We start from the raw sequence: 19295 nt of genomic DNA, 5'->3' as shown, positions 1-19295 counted from the left end.
ATTCCATGTTTATTCAGCACCTATATCTCAAGAAATATAAGTTAAAGAGTAAAATGTACTCTAAACATTTCTGTTAAAAGACTGGCTTGTGGTAAACAGTTGGTGTGAATACTTTTTCATGCAACATCAGGCTGATTACATTTTTGCATCAATAGTTTAAGTAGCAGTTACACAATGGAGTTGTATGTACCTGTTGGGCTAATATATTTCCATGTGGAAAGTGATAATCAAATTTTCTAACACCTAAGCCACATTCTAGTTTTGTTGAGTCATAATTCACATGCATTTGACCCAAAGAAGGACATTCCTGCAGAAGTAGGTCTGCGCCTAAAAATTTGGTGAGTGCATTAAGTCGGAAGCTCTGTTGAATTAAAGAGAAAATTGGAGGAAGGATGTTTCAGTGCACACAGCTGTTGGGAGATGAGGTTACAATGCAGCTAAACAAAGCAGAGGAAATAGATCCCTCCTGTGTACAGTGAGATGGAAGCAAGCAAGAAGCTCTTTGACATCATCCAGATTGAGCATTGGATTACAACAAACAAGACTTACTGACAAAGGAATAAGGAAACGCCTCCTAAACTCTAGAAAGGGCAGCTTCGTCAATCTGCGTGTAGAAACAGAAGCAGCAAGTCTAAAGCAAGAATACATCTAGGAACTCTGGCTATTTGCCATCATATGCACACATGTGGGACTGAACTGTATCTGATCCTTGAATTTTAAGAGACTAACTTGTTGGCCTGAGAGCTGCTGAAGCCATTTCTGTGAGTAAAGTTGTGCAGCATGCTAAACTATGCTTGATAACAGCTGTAGAAATGAGTTTTACCTCACAGAGTTAAGGGAGTTATATTGCAAGGACAGCCAAATTCTAATAGAGGCATGTTGGACTGATGATATCAAGTCCTCAGGAATATTTCTTTCATATGTATTGTACTTTTTCTATAATATTAATGTGCTAGCCTCTTACTAACATAAATTTTAATTAGGGAGAAGTTTTTGCTTCCTGCTACAAATCATATATTATAGGAACAAATTTGAAATAAATATATGAAGCATTTCTTGGAGAAAATGGAGCAGATTAAAGTTATTAGAAAATTTGTCTTTTTCAGAAATAGCAGTGATATATCTCATTGTAGTGATCTGTATACAACTGCTTGCCTCTAAAGATTATTGCATTCTGCTGATGAAGGAACTGGAAAAAAAGAGAAGCTATTAATTGTTATCTCAGTGATGTCACTGATTGTTTGATTCATTTATTGTATTAATATATAATCAGTTAATATTAATATGTACCATTAAAACTCTTTTCCTAATTAACAATGTATTACATAAACCCAAGATTTTGTGTTGTTTATCCTTACAATTATAGTAAAGCATTGAACAATATCAATGAAATAATAATTTGGAATATATTTGCTAATGTTTGATAACAAACATTTGAGTTTTGAAATACTGATTATATGATCAAACACTGTTTAATGTCCAAAATAGAAATAGAAAATATGAAATGATCAATTGGCAAAACACTATTACAAACTCAAATATACTATGAACTTGTCTCACACATAAATAATTGATTCCTCTGTAATCAACTATTGCAAATTCTAAATTGGGAAATATTATTCTCAGCCTATGTCGGAAGGATTTCCGACTTATTTTTTTTAGGGGGTAAATTTAAAATGTTCTGCATTCAGAATGTGGTTTGATACAGCAAAGTGTAGCTGCAGTAACATGGTCCTATTCTTTTAAAAAAAAAACGGGTATGACTAACTTGAATAATCCAGGCCAAATATTATTAAATGATAGATGGAACTGCAAAGGGATTAAAATCATTACAAAAAATAAATAAATAACTCTAGGCAGACATCCATTTTATCATAAACTTGTCTTTAACTGAAAGATACTTTGTCCTAAATTGTGCTATTTTCTGCTGTCCTTTTTAATGAAGCAGTTTCTCTAATATATAACTATAATCAGACTATAATTACACACACACACACACACACCCACCATAAAAGCATTGATAAAATTACTGAAAAGCATAAGGCAAATGGCAAAATATACATCATAATGCAACCTGTGCCACTTACATAGTTGTGTGTGAGATATCGTGAAAGAAATACAAATGGGTGGAGATATCATTTTGGCATCATTCTGTCTGGGTGTGAATGTCTATGCTCAATAAACATTTTTTTTTCAGTTTAATGGCAAGATGCAACCTACTGTTCAGTCTATTTTATCTAGAAATCTATTGCTTAACATTTGATGCAGATCTATATTGCATAATAAGTCATTTTTACTTTCCCCAAGATGTCCACAGTTCTCCTATATTAAAAAGATTTATCTAAGAAAAAAAATTCCATCCAAAATGCAGCTATGGCCTAAAGTTATATTAATGTTCATTCTGAAAATTTCAACACAAAATAATGCATCCTCAGAACAAGTTACGGCTTGAATTCTTGAGCAACAGTTGCAATCATCTATTATTCTATGTTTTTTGAAATGATCAATATGTGTAAAACAAAAAAAATATTTTTCACTTTTTAAGATGAAAATAAATTAAATTAATAAAGTAAATGTTCATAATTTCACAATCACAGAGCCATCTATCTCATTATCTCTCAAATAATATAAATAATTACTATGAATTTCATCTATTTCTTATGTAGTATCCTACTGGCTTTAGAGCTGCAACAAGTTTTTCCAAAGGTTTTAACAAGTATGGAATTTCAGAAGCAGCAATGGCCTTATGTCCAGATAATAAATGCTTAAATTGCCAAGAAGTACTCCAAGTAAATTAAACTTGATGTCGAGTCCAAGAAATGTTTTAAAAATTACTGACAGAACTGAATTAATCCAAGATGAATAATGGTCCCGCATTTTTATATCCAGTCAGTTACAGTAGACCTACCTGGGGGCAGGGATGGCTGCCAGTTCTAACCTCTTCTATAGAAGAGGTTCCACAAATCTACAGTGCCGTTTAGAACCAGTTCCAGCTCCTTCCCCCGCCCATCCGCACATCATCAAGATGAAGAACGAGAGGAGGAATTCTGGGAGTTGAAGTCCACAAATCTTAAAGCTGTCAAGTTTGAACATCCCTGGGGTTTTTTTCTAAAGGGTTAGGGGTGCAAGGGTCTTGTAACTTGACAGCTTTAAGACTTGCACACTTCAATGCCAGAGTTCCTGAGCCAACATGACTGGAGGAGGAATTCTGGGAGTTGAAGTCCACAAGTCTTAAAGCTGTCAAGTTTGAACACCCCTGGGTTTTTTTTCTAAAGGGTTAGGGGTGCAAGGGTCTTGTAACTTGACAGCTTTAAGACTTGCGTGCTTCAAATGCCAGAGTTTCTGAGCCAACATTTTGGTTGCTAAGCAAGAACATTGTTAAGTGAGTTTCACCACATTTTACAAGTTGGCCACGCCCACCCCAGTCACATGGCTGGCAAACCACTCCCACCCAGTCACATGGCTGGCAAGCCACTCCCACCTGGTCACATGGCTGGCAAGCCACTCCCACAAAGCAGGCCACACCTACAGAAGAGGTTCTTAAAAAATTGAAACCCACCACTGCCTGGGGGGTACTTAGCACCCAAATTTGAAGGTCCAGCAATCAGTCAAATTTCAGGCCTCATTTATGATTGTTTGCAGCAACCAATAGTCACATGACTGCATTGTACAACAGTTTTACTGAAAACTAGCATTTATTTCTGGCTTTCAGCAAAACCTCACCCATAATGATCCATAGTTTCACTCTAAAAACTGTGGCATACACTTGACAAAAGGTCTGCAAAAAGGGGCATAAAATTGAGTTGGTCATGACTGACCCGTTTTAAGACTTATAGCTGTGATGAGCAGGTTCTCTTACAGTCATAGTTGAGGACTACCCATATTCCTTAAAATATGTGATATTTTTCATTATATTCCTTAGTATGATTCCATAAAGGGACTCATTGGGTAAGACACTGACCTTGTTGATCGAAAGGTTGGCAGTTCGATGGTTTGAATCCCTAGCACCGCATAATGGAGTGAGCTCCAGTTACTTGTCCCAGCTTCTGCCAACCTAGCAGTTCAAAAGCATGTAAAAATGCAAGTAGAAAAATAGGAACCACTTTGGTGGGCAGTTAACAGCGTTCTTTGTGCCTTCTGTGTTTAGTCATGCCAGCCACATGACCATGGAGACGTCTTCGAACAGCACTGTCTCTTCAGTTTTGAAACGGAGATGAGCACCGCCCCCTAGAGTCATGAATGACTAGCACATATGTATGAGGGAAACCTTTACCTTTACCTATAATTCCATAATGTAAAGTTTTACTTTGTTTTGCAACGTAATAGTTTCCATATGTAACAGGCAGCATTAAATCAGATATTCAAACAGATCCCTAATTAAGAAAGGTTTCCAAGATTTCAATGCAAACAGTCACTTTCAGATTGTTTTTTCCCCTGGAGTTTCGGCTGACCAAAGCTAAAATAAACACATAATAATAGAACTGCATATGTGGAAAATTAAATCTATCTTTCCCAATATGCAATTTATATAGTGAAACTCTCAAAGGATGTTCCTGTCAAAAAATGTTACTTAACAGCATATAAATTCACTTAGAATTATGTGAAGGAATAAAAATAGGAAAAAAAATTAAAATATAAATGAAACTCAGATTTAAATTCATGTAATCAAATTATCTCACCTCTAACTCTCAGAGGAATGCTGGATTATTTAGAACTTCTTTAATTTGTGTAAAATTGGAATATGCTAAAATTTATCATGTTAGAGGTAAAAAGGGAATATTTGTATCAAGATAAATAAAGGAATTAGAGTAAAATCTAAAACGCAAACCCCAATTAGTTTTATGTCTTCTATATATAAGAGTTCCAGCTCTCCTTTTTAAACATACTGTAATTCAAGGAAGTGAATATACCTAATACTCTTGCTACCTACTGTATTTAACCTCAACAACAGCCCTGTGAGGTGATAAGATGTGTCTTTAACAGGGTCTCTTTTTTAGCAGAGTCCTTGAATCATACAGTGGCTCAGTGCCTAAGACACTCAGCTTGTCGATCAGAAAGGGTTGGCAGTTTGGCGGTTCGAATCCCTAGTGCCACGTAACAGGGGTGAGCTCCGGTTACTTGACCCAGCTTCTGCCAACCTAGCAGTTCGAAAGCATGTAAAAATGCAAGTAGAAAAATAGGAAACATCTTTGGTGGGAAGGTAACAGTGTTCCTTGTGCCTTCAGTGTTTAGTCATGCCAGCCACATGACTACGGAGAGGTTTTCAGACAGCGCTGGCTCTTCGGCTTTGAAAGGGAGATGAGCACTGCCCCCTAGAGTTGGGAATGACTAGCACATATGTGCAAGGGGAGCCTTTACCTTTACCTTTTTTTTTCAGCTTTACTGCATGCATTTTCAAAACTATGTGGATGGATAAGAAATTTGTTCCATCTCAAATTTTATATGAAAATACTCATTTTGAACTTCTGAATGCAAGGCATATTGAAATCCATTTTCACTGCAGTTCACATCTCAAGATAACTTAAGAAAAGCCCTTACAAATAAACATACATATTACTGGAAGAATATGTTGGAACAAATGGCATTTAATCACAGAATATTCCACAATGAATATTCTTTAGCATCTTTTGAGCATGTTCTCATGATAAATGACCCCAAAACAGAGGGAGAGAGTCATGTCTGTTCCTTAAAGATTCTGGGAACTGTAGTTCTATGCAGGCAACAAAGCCTCAAAAGAGAGGTCATGTCTATTAAATCAGTTTATAACATAAATCCTTCATAATGAAATGAGCCCCTTGAAAGGCATTGGTTACCAGTTTGCTTCCGGGTCCAACTCGATCATTATGTTTAAAGCCCTTTATGTCATGGATCCAGGGTATCTGAGGAACCATCTCACTCCAATGAGGTTAGCCTGCCACAGTCGTTCCAGCAGAAGGGACTTACTGTAGATCGTCTGCTAATCATCTGCTAAAGAATTTCAGTTAGCGTGATTGAGGAATAGAGCTTGTTCCACTGTGGCCCCCACCTTGTAGAACATTCTACTTTTGGAGGTTCCCACCTTTTTGGCTTTCCAGAGCAATCTAAAAACTTGTTTTTGCCCGTTGGCTTGGTGTCCTGATGGCAGCATTCCTTGCTGGAGATGGTTGACACAATAAGACCACCTCTCAACCCCATGCCATCCATCTCCTTCATAGGTAGCATTTTTAATTGTATTTGTGTGTGTGTGTATATATATATTCTTTTGTCATTTATAAGCCTCCCTGTGTCACCTTATCAGTGAGGTGGGCGCACATTAAATAAATAAATAAATAAATAAATTGAATGAGATTATTATGGGGTTTATTCACATTGTTGCATAAGTTTATGCTAATTCAACTTGGTTCACCAGAGGAAAGGATATCCTTTCTGGAACAAACAGTAGCTCATACAGCATTTGCTTAGCAGCTGCACTTTAAAACATCTGGACTGACATCATTGTTGTAACTCAGATAATAATCCTTACAACCTTCAATTACAATTTATATCAAAATTGTATTCCTTTACAGAATGACTTGTGATATCTTTATAAATATATTTATATAATTTATTTTGCACCAATATGGAAATAGTTTACTATTGTCGTCTTCTCTATGGTCTTTATATTTCCATTCTAGTCTTCAGGTCTGGCATTTATTGATTGTCTTCCATCTAAGTATTGCTTAGATCCAATCTTGCCTAAGGTTAATGCTTAGTGTTGATATACTGTAGGTCAATTAATATATGTACATTTATGAATTCTAAAATTTAGTTTCTGGATTATAGAAAATTATTAATTACTTGTAGAGCATAGACCCGTGATGGCGAACCTATGGCACGCGAAGCCATATTTGGTGGTATGCCAGCCGTAAGCTCTGGCGCATATGTGCGTGCTGGCCAGCTGAGTTTTTGCCCTTCCGGAGGGCCGCAGGAGGCCGTTCCCCCCACCCCCAGGCTTCAGGAAAGCCTCCAGAGCCTGGGGAGAGGTCGCGCGCGCATGCGCAGGGGGGATTGAGTGACACACGCACACACTTTTGGCACACAGTAAGAAAAAGGTTCACCATCACTGCCATAAACTAAATTCTATAATGGTGGATTTTGCATGGTGGTACATTTACTAAAAGGCCCCAAGGAGTATGTCTCTTGGTTTATTGATTTTAACAGGCCTTAGAGCTCGAAACTAGTCATGACTAATCTCATGGAAAATCTGCTAAATGTATGGTGAGTTACTTTGAACTCAACAGACATACAGTCCTAAATCTTAAGAATTAAAAGGCCGTTATCTACATAACAGCCCCTTGGACAGATTGGGAACTAAAGCTGAGATAAAACTGTCAACTTTATCCCAGAGAAGACCTATTATAGCCACAGAAGACAGAAACCTAGGCATCATCTTAAAGAAGCTTCCTATACCCTAGCTTTACTCAGATGTGTTGGATTACAGCTGTCATCATCTCCAAACGCTGCAACAGTGTCTGGTAGGCCTTGTAGCCCAAGGCATCTGAATGGCAATAGGTTATCTAGTGACCATGAATTCAGGTTTTTCATCAGTGGAAAACAAAACGCTTTACTCTCTTGGATTTCTGGAACCATTTATAATTAGTGTGTTAATGAAGTCTGCTCATTTCCCACCAAGATCTTTGAATTCTTCTTCAGTCCTGGGGAATAGTTTCCTTTTCAATCCTCTTTAATTTCTCAGGTTTCCCTTGAATGTAAATACATTTTCTTTATAAATAGGCACAGAAGTACCAGTCAGGATTTGTAAAGAAACTGGAAAGGGTGAAAATCCCATATGAGAGACATACACATAAATATGCACATGCATACTTTTTTCAGATAGCACAAAGATAAGTACCTGACCACCAGAAGTAATTCAAGGCAGAAGAAAAGTGTATGCACTCTAAAACATATTCTGATATTCCTTGATTCTGGTGTTTTTAGTATAAATGATTTTTAAAAATGACTGGATCTTTGTAATGTGTAACAAAACTCAGTCCAGTGCATAACATTTGTACTAAGAATCATATGTAACAAAATCTCACATGTTTTAAAACATACTTATTCAACATGTGCAACTGCTACTTTTCTCTATTGTAAAAGGTACACGGGAAAAAGAAAATGTGGATAGGGATCAGTTGTGATACACAGCATGAATTCGGAAAGAGCTGAAGTTCACTGGAGTTATAATAATACAATACAATAGCAGAGTTGGGAGGGATCTTGGAGGTCTTCTAGTCCAACCCCCTGCCTAGGCAGGAAATTCTATACCGTTCCAGATAAAGGGCTATCCAACATCTTCTTAAAGACTTCCTTCATTTGTCACACCAGCACAGCCTATCCTATCAGTGAAGGGTCCTTCCAGATATGTCCTATTAGAAGCCTCACTGATGGATGGATTATGTGCCATCAAAAGGTACATTCATCAGTTCTGTAATTGAGTTCATGCATAATGCTGCAGAAGTTCCATAATCTTTACCAAATATGGCTAAACCTTGTGGACTGGGAACTTTGGGAATTGAACACATTTGATCAGTTTGGCAAAGTCTAAACTATGTTGAAAAGATGTTTACTTTAGGTCACACTGACAGTGCTAGTTCAAATAGAAAAAAATGTTTTAGTTTCATTCATACCGAGAAGTTCAGAAAATAAATTATGAAACCCTGTACAATCTAGAGTTTAGTAACTGCATATCTACCAATTAATTGTGATTCATTAATTGTTTAGAATTTGAAACTTTCTATTGAAGATACAACTTCTGACTCAAATCTCGTTTTATTTTAGCATTTGGAGTCACAGATAGTTGGTCTAAAAAATCTAGATGAAGAATTTGCTAAGAACTAAATGCCTTAGGAATTGTTATTATGCTTATTTTATTTATTAATTTATAAAATTTATATGGTGCCCATCTCGCTTATAATATTCTTTTTCCCTTTGCTCAAAGAATTTCTCAGAACTATGCAGTATTGTTACTAGACATTTGTGGGCTGCACTATATAGAAATAAAATTAATTTTATTTCAAGAGGTTGGCCATCCTACGGTTTAAGGGCAATTTTCCACTGAGTACATTATAATTGAGTGCACATTCTATAAGTTCTGTACATAGACAATTAATAGAAAATTAATTCTTTGCTTTATGAATTCTCTACCATCTGAGTAAATTGCCTGAATATAACCTAGCTAGATTAGTATATATTTTGCATTCTTGCCACATAAAGCAATATGTCCGTAAAATTTTTTATCAGTTTTCTAACAATGTATTCCAAAACTGGAATTGTTCACGTCTTTCAGTGGCAACTAAGAGAAAGATTGCTGGCTTATATATTTTTTGAATCAGGATGATAAAGGAATAAAAATAATCAGGTCTTCAGAGAATAAAAATCTCCATGCTGCCATTTGGCAAAATCTCTTTCCATAGTGATGCCCTCCTGGGTGCTGTTTTATTTCTGTTTACTAAAAGCGGGAGAACTGTAGAGTGAAGGGAGTTTCCTACTTTTCTGTTTCCTACAGACAAAGTGAAATTCATTTTCTCACAGGTCAAGGATAGGGGAGAAGAGATTCATTTCCTTCCTTATTTACCAGATGAAACCTTTTAGTTTAGTTTGGGAATTTAATGTGAGACTGTTCTAGATCTCTTTGAAGGGAATCATGGGGATATAGTACATAGAGAGGCTGCCAGGCTTCAATAATGTGGTTTCTAAAACCTGGATAATGTCATGAAAAGGAACAACAGCATTTGTCTGAGACAGAAAACAGCAACACCGAGATGCAAGAGAGAATGAAAGCGAAAATGACACAATTCATTATAGTTTAGAGGTAAGCATTGGATGTTGTTCTTCTCCTAGAAGTCAGAGATAATATAGTTCTGTGATAGCAAACCTCTGGCACCATGGTGGTGCAGAGGTGGCATGCACAGCCCACTCTGTGGGCACATGCACCATCACCAGCTGCTCTTCTGGTTTCTAGTGCACATATGCGCACCAGCCAGCTGGTCTTTGTGGGCACCGTTTTCCGGGCCTTTTGGGGGCTTTGGGGCAGTGCGTTTCCGTGCCATTTTTGCCCAGAAAATCAGCCTGAAAACGGCCCAAAAAATAACCTGGAAAACAGCCAAAAACAGCCCCAAACCAGGCATGCACATGCTGACCAGCTGGTTTTCAGGTTTCCGGTGCTCCAGTGCGCGCAAAGACCAGTTGGCCGGTGCACATGTACATGCTGGAAACCCGAAGACTAACTGGCCGGCATGCACACCCGCCAACTGGTTTTCGGGTTGCCGGCGCTCCAGCAGGCGCCCATGCATACGCATGCACGAGCATTCTGGTTTGGGCACTTAGTGCCGAAAAGGTTCGCCATCACTGGTATTAAAATAGAATAAAATATGGATTAAAAATATAAGAATGAAGACATGGCAAAAGGGACAGTTAGAAGCTTGCTTAAAGGGACAGAGAAAAGTCATCAGCCCCTAACCACAAGATGTTCCAGCCAACCTCCCTATGTCAAAAGTCCAAACCACAAATAAAGTTCGTTAATGACACGCAGTCCATACCTGTAACAAAAGGAGAAGTAAGACCCCATTTCCTTATAAGGCTTTTTCCTCAAGGTAACCAATAAGAAATGAGTTAAGTGTTTCCGTGCCTTTGAGAATGTATAAGAATGCGTGCTTCGATAATGAAGGTTGTTCAGAACTTGCAATGTTAGCCATTTTGCTAACTTTCTGAACCTGGCTGCCAAATAAACTTTTCCTGTATCATGAGAAGTCTAAAGCCTGTCATTTTCTGCAACAGTATAGTTGATGACATCATGCTATCACAGTAGTGTGCAAAGGCAACATGTTGGGGCCATTTTTGGTTTTAAAGTGGGGGTGGGGGCAAAGTATCAAAGCGTTGGATGAAATTTAGCCTGGATGGTGCCAATTTTAAGGGTGAAATGACAAAGTTCCAAGCCACCTTAGAGAAAGTGGGTAAGTGGAGTACCAAGATTGGGAGGTCCTATCATGAGTTACTTCAAGCAGCAGAAGTGGGTCAATTATGAATGGTCATGTTTCCTAGTCGTATAAGCTGTCTTATACTTAGATAATTGATGCCTGCTGAGAACTTTTTAAACTACATTTTGGGGATTTCAGTGAGAATTTTCTGCATACAAAATACTGTATATGTTCTTCCATTAGACTGTAGACTTCAGTAGAGGTCTGCAAATCTATGGGTCAGAGGCTGGTATTTCTGAGATGCATATGCAAATAAGCATGTGCAAATGATATGCAAATCTATTTCCTCTTAACTATCTTTTAGGTGACACCTTTCCTTTTGGAAAGAATAGTGTATAATTGAAATCTAACCACAATACAACTCTTTTCGAAAGCTACAAATATGTGAGTCTGGAGACTAAGTAAGGAGTCTGGAGCTAAATCATGTGATGAATAGCTAAAGGAATTTGGTATGTTTAGTCGAACGAAGAGAAGAATGTTACTTCTAAATAAGTTTAAATTAGAAATAGCTAGTGTGCAACTTTTAAAGTGTTTATTAAAGTCCCCTTCTGTGTAATGTGTGTAACCCTCTTGTTCTAATGACATTGTTGTCCAGTTATGAATCATTGGTCAAAAGAAAAAAAACCCGAATCAAGCCTCCGCGAGCTGCGCTGGCTACCTGTTGATCTCCGTGTGCGCTTCAAGGTGCTTCTTACCACCCACAAAGCCCTTCATGGTAGTGGATCTGGGTACTTGAGAGACCGCCTCCTGCCAATTACCTCCTCGAGACCCATTAGATCTCATAGATTAGGCCTCCTCCGAGTGCCATCCGCCAGCCAGTGCTGGCTGGCCACTACGTGGAGGAGAGCCTTTTCAGTAGCAGCTCCGACCCTTTGGAATGATCTCCCCGTGGAGATTCGTACCCTCACCACCCTCCAGACCTTCCGCGCAGCCCTCAAGATCTGGCTATCCCGTCAGGCCTGGGGGTAAAGATTATAATTCACCCCCACCCGAATGCTGAATGAATGTTGCTTTTTTTTTTTTAATCACATGTTATGTTATATGTCATTGTATGTACCCCCTCCCATATAAGTTGTTAGCCGCCCTGAGTCCCCTCAGGGAAAAGGGCGGCCTATAAATAAACTTATTCTAATTCTAATTCTAAACTGAAACAAATAGGGAGACCTCACAGTCTGAGAAGAGCTCTCCTTTATCCGTACAGCATTGCTGTTTTGGCACCCCTAAAACCCAAGGCAATATCCAAGTCCCGCGTTTTACAAAGTCAAAATTGCGAATGACTTTGTTCCAACCCCCAAAGCTTCAAGAGTCATGGATGAACTTCAGGTGGCCTGACCATTGGAGTTGTTGGAGCCTAACTGCCAGGGCATTTGAATGGGATGCTGCTACACAGAGAAACACGGGAGGTACAAGTCTTCCATTCTCCATGCCTGAAGTGAGATCAACAGGGCTAGGTGGATGAGGAAGGCGGTTTTGCCCTGAAGCCAGCACAAGGCCTAACCTGAGGCCTGGCTGGCTTTCCTCCTTTGGAAATAAGCCTTTGGTTGCCATGGCGCTCCCTTTATTCTATAGTGGGGGCTCTGGAAAAAGCAGAGCCTCAGACTGACACCAGATCCCACAGTAGTCAGGTCACCAGGTAAGGGTAGAAAAATAAGCCGGGAACAGATGGGACACGTTGACAAGGAGCACTTCAAAGCAGAAGCTGTAAGAATAATATGCCCTGCTAGAGAAAATAGCCAGGAGAATTTCGAATGAAATGACCGTTTTTCATTTATATGTATATCTGTGTCACCATTGCTGCATTAGCTAACAGCAGCAATCTGGGAAAACACTGGTTTCTGTGTACTTGTTTGGTCCCTATTTTTACCGCATCTCAGGAAAATTATCTTGATGTGGGTTGCTGCAATAATTATTGAGGTTTAAACCCCTCTTGAGTTCATGAATTAAATCTACAGTTGGGAGAGGACCTTGTCTTAAGCCCCTATGGATAATAAGGTGGAATGCATTGCATGTGTCCTGCCTTTTAATACATTTTGTTGCTGCAATTTTTTTTTGAATTACTAATGCTCTCCTAAACGATTGTATTTTATTTATCGGATAGATGACTAGTAAAAGAAAAGTAGCTTATTTTAATAAAGAAGGCAAGAAAAACTCACACATACACAGAGGAAGAGAACTATCTCCACACATGACAATTTTAAACATGCTTTTGAAAAAGGGTGTTTAAAACTATGACTTAAATTTTTGAGGGCAGAGCAGAAGAAAAAAAGTTTATTTCTAGGGAGTGTCTTAAAGAGTTTTTTAGCATCATCCAGCCATTGTTAAAGTCTTATTGTTGTTACAGTGGCACAAAAATGTGGGTAGTTCAAGAAGACAGTATTAACTCGGTTCCTGCTAGGGTGAATATAATAGTAAAGTCACAACTATTTTATTCAGTCTCAGGAGCAGAGCAGCTATGACTATTTCTTTAGATGAGTAATTATTTTTAGTTGTGCTCTTGGAGAAAAAAATGAAGATAGATTTCAAAGTCCTATGATTTGGTTGCCTATACTATGGTCTAGCAAGTGGACTTAAGCATGCTGAACTATAATATATTATGGATCCTACCTATTACAATGGATATAACTGCTTTGACCAAAATAACTGTTATTTTTAAGTTGATATAAATTTTCCACATTCCCATTCGCTGCAGTAAATCCAAGAGCTGAGCAGACCAAGTTAACATTTAGAATGTCTGAAAACATAAAGGAAACCTGTCTCAAACAATGTCAGAAGTGCGATGTTGACATGAATGGAGACATGTTAGACGCACAAGGTGTTTGTCTTCACTGCAAAACTGAGGCAAAAGAGGAGCATCAAAAAAATCAGAAAAGCAGAAGGTAAGGTACAGTAAAAGAATAGGCTTGGATTATCTTACAGATCACAAGAGGAAAGGTGATAGCTAGTGATCAGTTAAAATGCCTTTGAAATAACAAGCAATAAACAAAGAAATCCATGGACAGGTTGCCTTTCAATAGTTGTTGGCCATGGTAAGACAAATATTAATATTAAAAGGCATTATAACTCTAAATTAGGTGTGGACAACCCACCAACTGCACGCAGTCCCAAAGTCCTACTTTTGCTGTTCCTGGAAGTCACTAAATAATGATCACACTTTTCACTGATTTTGGGTGGAAATTTAGTAAAGTTCTGTAGATATTTTTGCAATTTTCCCCCTTCAACAAGGAATTTCATCTATCAAAGTAGTATAAGCATAGGAAGTTGTTGCTTAGCAATTTTAATTTCGGTTTCTATTTCTTTATATCCAGTATTCAACTAAACTTTTCCTGTTATACAATATACTGTCTCTAAATACAAGCAGTTTTTTTGGGGGTGGGGAGGAATTGTTATTTTCTAGCCCTGTAAATGTATTGAAATCCTTTGGAATCACTAGTTGTTGACATACAATGCTTGATTCAAAGCCTCTTCTTTTTGATTGAGGAGTGGTTTTATTTAAGGACATCAAAAGAATCTTGATAAATGAGGCTAAATGTTGACTTGTGAAGTCAGGGTTCGTGATATAAAATAATCTACGGTTTCTTAGTTGATTATCATCTAGTGCAAATGATACACTTTTTGCAAGCATTTGTATTAATATTGACAAAACATGGAGGAGAAGGAGGAGGAGGAGGGGGAGAGGAAGATGATTTTGGAAATGAATATGAATTCATTTCATATTGCAAACCAATTGGCATAAGATGCCTTTTTCCTGTACGATTTTCAGATGATGATTTTCATTTTGTTAAGTTATCAAATTGAGCAAAAAATAACTGTAAAATTAATCAAATCTTAATTATTTAGTTAATATTATTAACTCTTTTCTTCAGATATCTTCTGAGAATCTTGCTTTGCCGAAGATTTGGGTGCAACAATTTATAGCCATTTTCTGGGACCTACTTTCTTTATACCAATTTTGTTTATTATCATATCAAGCTTCTGGAGAAAAAGTGTTCAATCACATGACACATATGTAGATTTTCTTCCTTCTCTGCTTCTGACATTACCAAGCCCTATGTATACCAATTGAGTATTTCTGCTTGAAAACAAAAATATAACCATTTCATATGGGAATCTATTTTCAAAACAATTCCATTGCAATTCAACCAACTCATTTATTCTGATTCAAGAGTAATCAAAACTGTTTTATGAGACATTGAGATTGAGTCAACAGTCCACATATGTTATAGTATTGGGGGGGGGGGGTGAGTGGTGGGTGGGACAGTAATCCAAGTCTGCCCTCTGCTGGCCAAACACATACCAAATCTAACCACAATTTTAAAATCTAAACCAAGACTTCAAAGTTGAGACCAACAGTTGTCCTCTTAAAAAGTTCATATTTAAGAAGTAACAAAGTTCTATCCAACTGATCAAGATGCTGTTCCAAACAATATAGTCTACCAAAATAAATGCATTAGTCTTTAAGATGCCATTACTTTCTTGTCTTTAAAGTATGAATAGCACTTTGTCACATAAACTAGTATTATCACATATTTTAATATTTTTTGAAACTATAAATATATTAAGAGTTAAATGTTTATCAATAAACACACATTAACCTTTTAATACTACATTTATACTACCTCCAGAAGAAAGTTGGAGGCGGCTTATCAATTTCATCAGCCTGTTTCTCTTCTCTGCAATTGATTTTAAAATGTGATCAAGAATAATAATATAACAATTCAAAATCTGAATCGACTAAGAGTGCACATGAATACATGCTTTTTAAAAAATTAAATGCATATGTGTGTAGTAACAACTTTGAATATATGGTTTTGCTATTATTTGTAGCTTTTATCCTACTCCATTTTGAGTTCGGTAAATCATTTGCATTTCTTATTTGGAGGTCTGTAATTTACCTTCAGTCTAAAGGAAAACACTTTCCTTCTCCTGTGGACTCATTATTTTTGTGAATTGTAGGTGTGAATCATTTAATTTCCAGAATATTTCTTTGCATTCTGTCCTGTTCACTTCCTTTTGATGTGTAACTGGTGTTTCTAGGGCAAGACATTCTTTATTTCTTTTCCTGAACTATTTTATTTTCTTCTTTGCTAAGAATGATCATCTGTATTGTACTGTCTCCCAAGGGAGAAAACATTGTGAAAGCCTTTGAATTCTATAATGTGTGAGCACCCTATTTGAATTGTTTGAGGGGGTGGAGAGAGCTGCATATATATCCATTCCACCTTTAGAAATAGTATAGCTGGGTAAAACCAGGATATTAGTATAAGCTGCTTTTCAGATTTTTATGAATGTATTTTTCTTCTGTGCATATATTAAAAATGAAGTTTGTTTGGTTCTGAATAGTTGTTTGAATGATTTATGTTCTGCTTTAGAAATAATAATTCTTCATTGTCTGCCTCCATGAATAGTTTCCCCAGAAACTCAAAACAATACAGCTAGGGGAGTTACATTTTATTGCAACTCCAGAAATGAAACTTACTTCTAGTAGTTGTTTACCTCTGATTAAGCTTTCATTTTACATTATAGTATAACATTTTAGGTTCAATCTTGGTGACTTTCCTTCTCAGCTTTTCCAAAGGTTACATAGAAAGTTTGCTTTACATTTTCCACAGCGCATTGTAAGAAGCCATGTATTAACATTCTCTACTACTATTTCTGAGAAACTATAGTTCCACATTTCCCTTCACTGAAAGCCGGTATATAAATCTGTGATTGTAAAAGAGAATGCATTGTAATAGCTGTTTCTAATTATCATTGGTAACATCTGAAGAATCCAACAAACCATTTCACAGTACTTGTACTTGCCTCAGTAATAGAATGTAAATGTTTGGTTGGCTGATCTTAATTTAATTGGGTCCTACGACAGTTGCAAAATATTTTAATATTTCACTTCTACATGACAAATTTTGGAAATTTACTGACATGATAGGATGCTGTCACTCATAATGGTCTAACACAGTATCATCTTGGTAAGCTGATAAAACAAACATAGGATAAGGAAAAAGATAGGAATGTAGGATTTAATGCTGACCTTAGCCAAACATTCTAATCTTTTTCCTCCCAGCAAGATTCCCCCCTCCTTAACACTTACTGTATATTCCATTTTTTGTATCAGTCATATCTTATGACTACCTAGGTAGCTTTATGTGATCAATATATTTTAATAAGAAGGTATCCTATGCCCATTAATAATATTGCATTATTGTACTACCTAGGGATTCTGCCACATACAATGTTGGTGAGATGATGGAGACTGAGCCTGCCTATGCTGACTTCATCACCTGTGATCGGACTGGTCGGAGAAATGCTGTTCATGTTCTTCCAGGGGATGCAGTTGCCATTAAGTTGGAGAAACCAGCAAACACCATGGATATTTCTGTTGCAGATGAAGGTGAACTCTTCTTTGTTCAATCAAAGCTTTTCAAGGACCGAATATCATTCAGGAAGCTCAGATGTAAATGTTATAATTCATATTGTACTTGTTTGAATGTTTATGCAAACTGTATTATGCAATATCAGATTTGCTGGCATGCCATTATCATGACTATCAGGTTTCTAAGCCAACCATTCAAATGCCAAGGAGCATGCCATCCTTCCTTTATATAAAGGGCCTAGTATATCTTTTAACACCTGTTCATTGGAAGAGTCTGTTCCTATGTGGGGTGTTTTTAAAAAAAATCAGTATCCCTTCTTTAAAATTCTGAGTAATATTATCCTATGCTTCTTTGTGATCATAATTTACTGGCTTTTATTTTGTTAAGATTTTTTCTAAACCACCTATGTAAATCTTTTAAAACTAAGCAGTCTAATTTTGTACTGAACTTCTTCCATTATCATATAAACCCACATATAAATCTTGATCCATAATCTTGTACCAGGCAGCCAACTGAGTATCCAATCTCCGTATTTATGAGCATTTCTAAACAAGACTTCTCTCTTTTTTGTAGATAAAAGTCTTATACTGAATTAGCCAGTTTGGAATAAAATATTTCTCCCAATGCAAATAATTGTAGGCAAATAACATTTATGTTCAATTATTTTTACTGGATGCATTTATTGGATGGGAAAAAAATCCACTTTTTTTTTTTTTTTTTGCAGAAAATCAACCAAAGGAAGCTGCTAATGAAAAAAACCCTGGGCTGATTCCTGAAAAGAAGAATGATAATTCAACCTTCTAATTTAGGATGCAGAAGGTGGAAGACTAGATAACAACACTTGATAGTTACTCTATATGCTAAGAAATCAGACTGCAACAGGAAAATCTTTACTTACCATTTGGATGTCATAGTCACTTTGTGCAGCAATTAATTGGTATCTCCGAAGTTATTTCTTTCTTTAAAGCTACAAAATAAGATCTGTTCTGGTAACCTGAGCCAATTAGAGAGCGTTAAGCAGCTATTTTCTGTACAGTTAAACAACATTTCCATAATATGTATTTCAGATTTTATTGTAAAAGGTGCATTTTGTTCACATAGTAAATTTAAACTATTTATTTCTATCTCCTGTAAATTATTAGATGGTTTATTGTGTTCCTCACGATACATATATAAAATCCCACACCCGGTTGATCTTTTAAGCTATGAACATGGGAATTATAGGATATAATATACCAGACATTTCACCAGCATGAATCTCATTAAATAATTGAGCTTGATATTGGCAACAGTGCTTGTATATAGCTCTAGTTCAGTTCACCTTATTCTGTTTTAAACAAATACTATAGAAATTCCTGCTATAGGTGTCACCAAGTGATTCAGTATTTCTGAACAGGTACACTTTAACATTTGGTTTGCTTAGCTTTTTTTTTAAGAAAAGGTTATGCAGGCTAAGGCATAATATTTGTTGTATACAATTTAGATAACTCTTGATATATTTGCATTATCTGTTAATAGCAATTTCCTTTTAGGTAAAAGTATTGAGCCAAGGTTGACTTCTGGTGACTACATAGATGCATCCTTATTGGTATCCTTATAATAATCCTTACATTTTCCATTGCCTTCTTCCAACAGTTCCAGTAAATATTATGCAATTCTATAAATTTGTTTTTCAGCAAATAAAACTGAGTATTATACGTTTTGCTGTTTCCTACATTTACCTCTATAGGCTTGCAATTTCCTTTTCTGGTTTTATAATCTGACATTAAAAATCAATAGAACAAAGATTTTCAAAATATTCTGTGATGCTAAGATTGGTATAGCAATCTGCAGAAACAAATACAGAAATGTCGAATATGTACTATAGAAATATATAAAACCAAAGTATTAATCCTGTCTATCCACAGAATATGCCAGAGTTTTCAAATAA

General features: G+C 36.6%; 1 protein-coding gene across 2 annotated transcripts; it reads left to right on the top strand.

The window, feature by feature from the left end:
- Positions 1 to 429: 429 nt before the first annotated feature.
- PKIG (cAMP-dependent protein kinase inhibitor gamma) lies at positions 430 to 19065 on the top strand. Of its 2 annotated transcripts, XM_087720408.1 has the most exons (4): positions 12478 to 12627; positions 13684 to 13870; positions 17207 to 17382; positions 18090 to 19065. In XM_087720408.1, exons 2-4 carry the CDS (start codon positions 13722 to 13724, stop codon positions 18167 to 18169), a joined length of 405 nt encoding a protein of 134 aa, XP_087576534.1. In that variant the 5' UTR covers positions 12478 to 12627; positions 13684 to 13721; the 3' UTR covers positions 18170 to 19065. The 2 variants fall into 2 exon arrangements, with proteins under 2 accessions (XP_087576535.1, XP_087576534.1); XM_087720409.1 differs by lacking the exons at positions 12478 to 12627; positions 13684 to 13870 and adding an exon at positions 430 to 761.
- Positions 19066 to 19295: the final 230 nt, after the last annotated feature.

This window comes from Thamnophis sirtalis, unplaced genomic scaffold, assembly GCF_051295495.1.
Source record: "Thamnophis sirtalis isolate CommonGarterSnake01/CBP01778 unplaced genomic scaffold, rThaSir2_p1.2 scaffold_7, whole genome shotgun sequence".
Lineage (NCBI taxonomy): Eukaryota > Metazoa > Chordata > Lepidosauria > Squamata > Natricidae > Thamnophis > Thamnophis sirtalis.
Note: the sequence above shows the minus strand (reverse complement) of the source record. Positions and strands in the feature narration are given on the sequence as shown.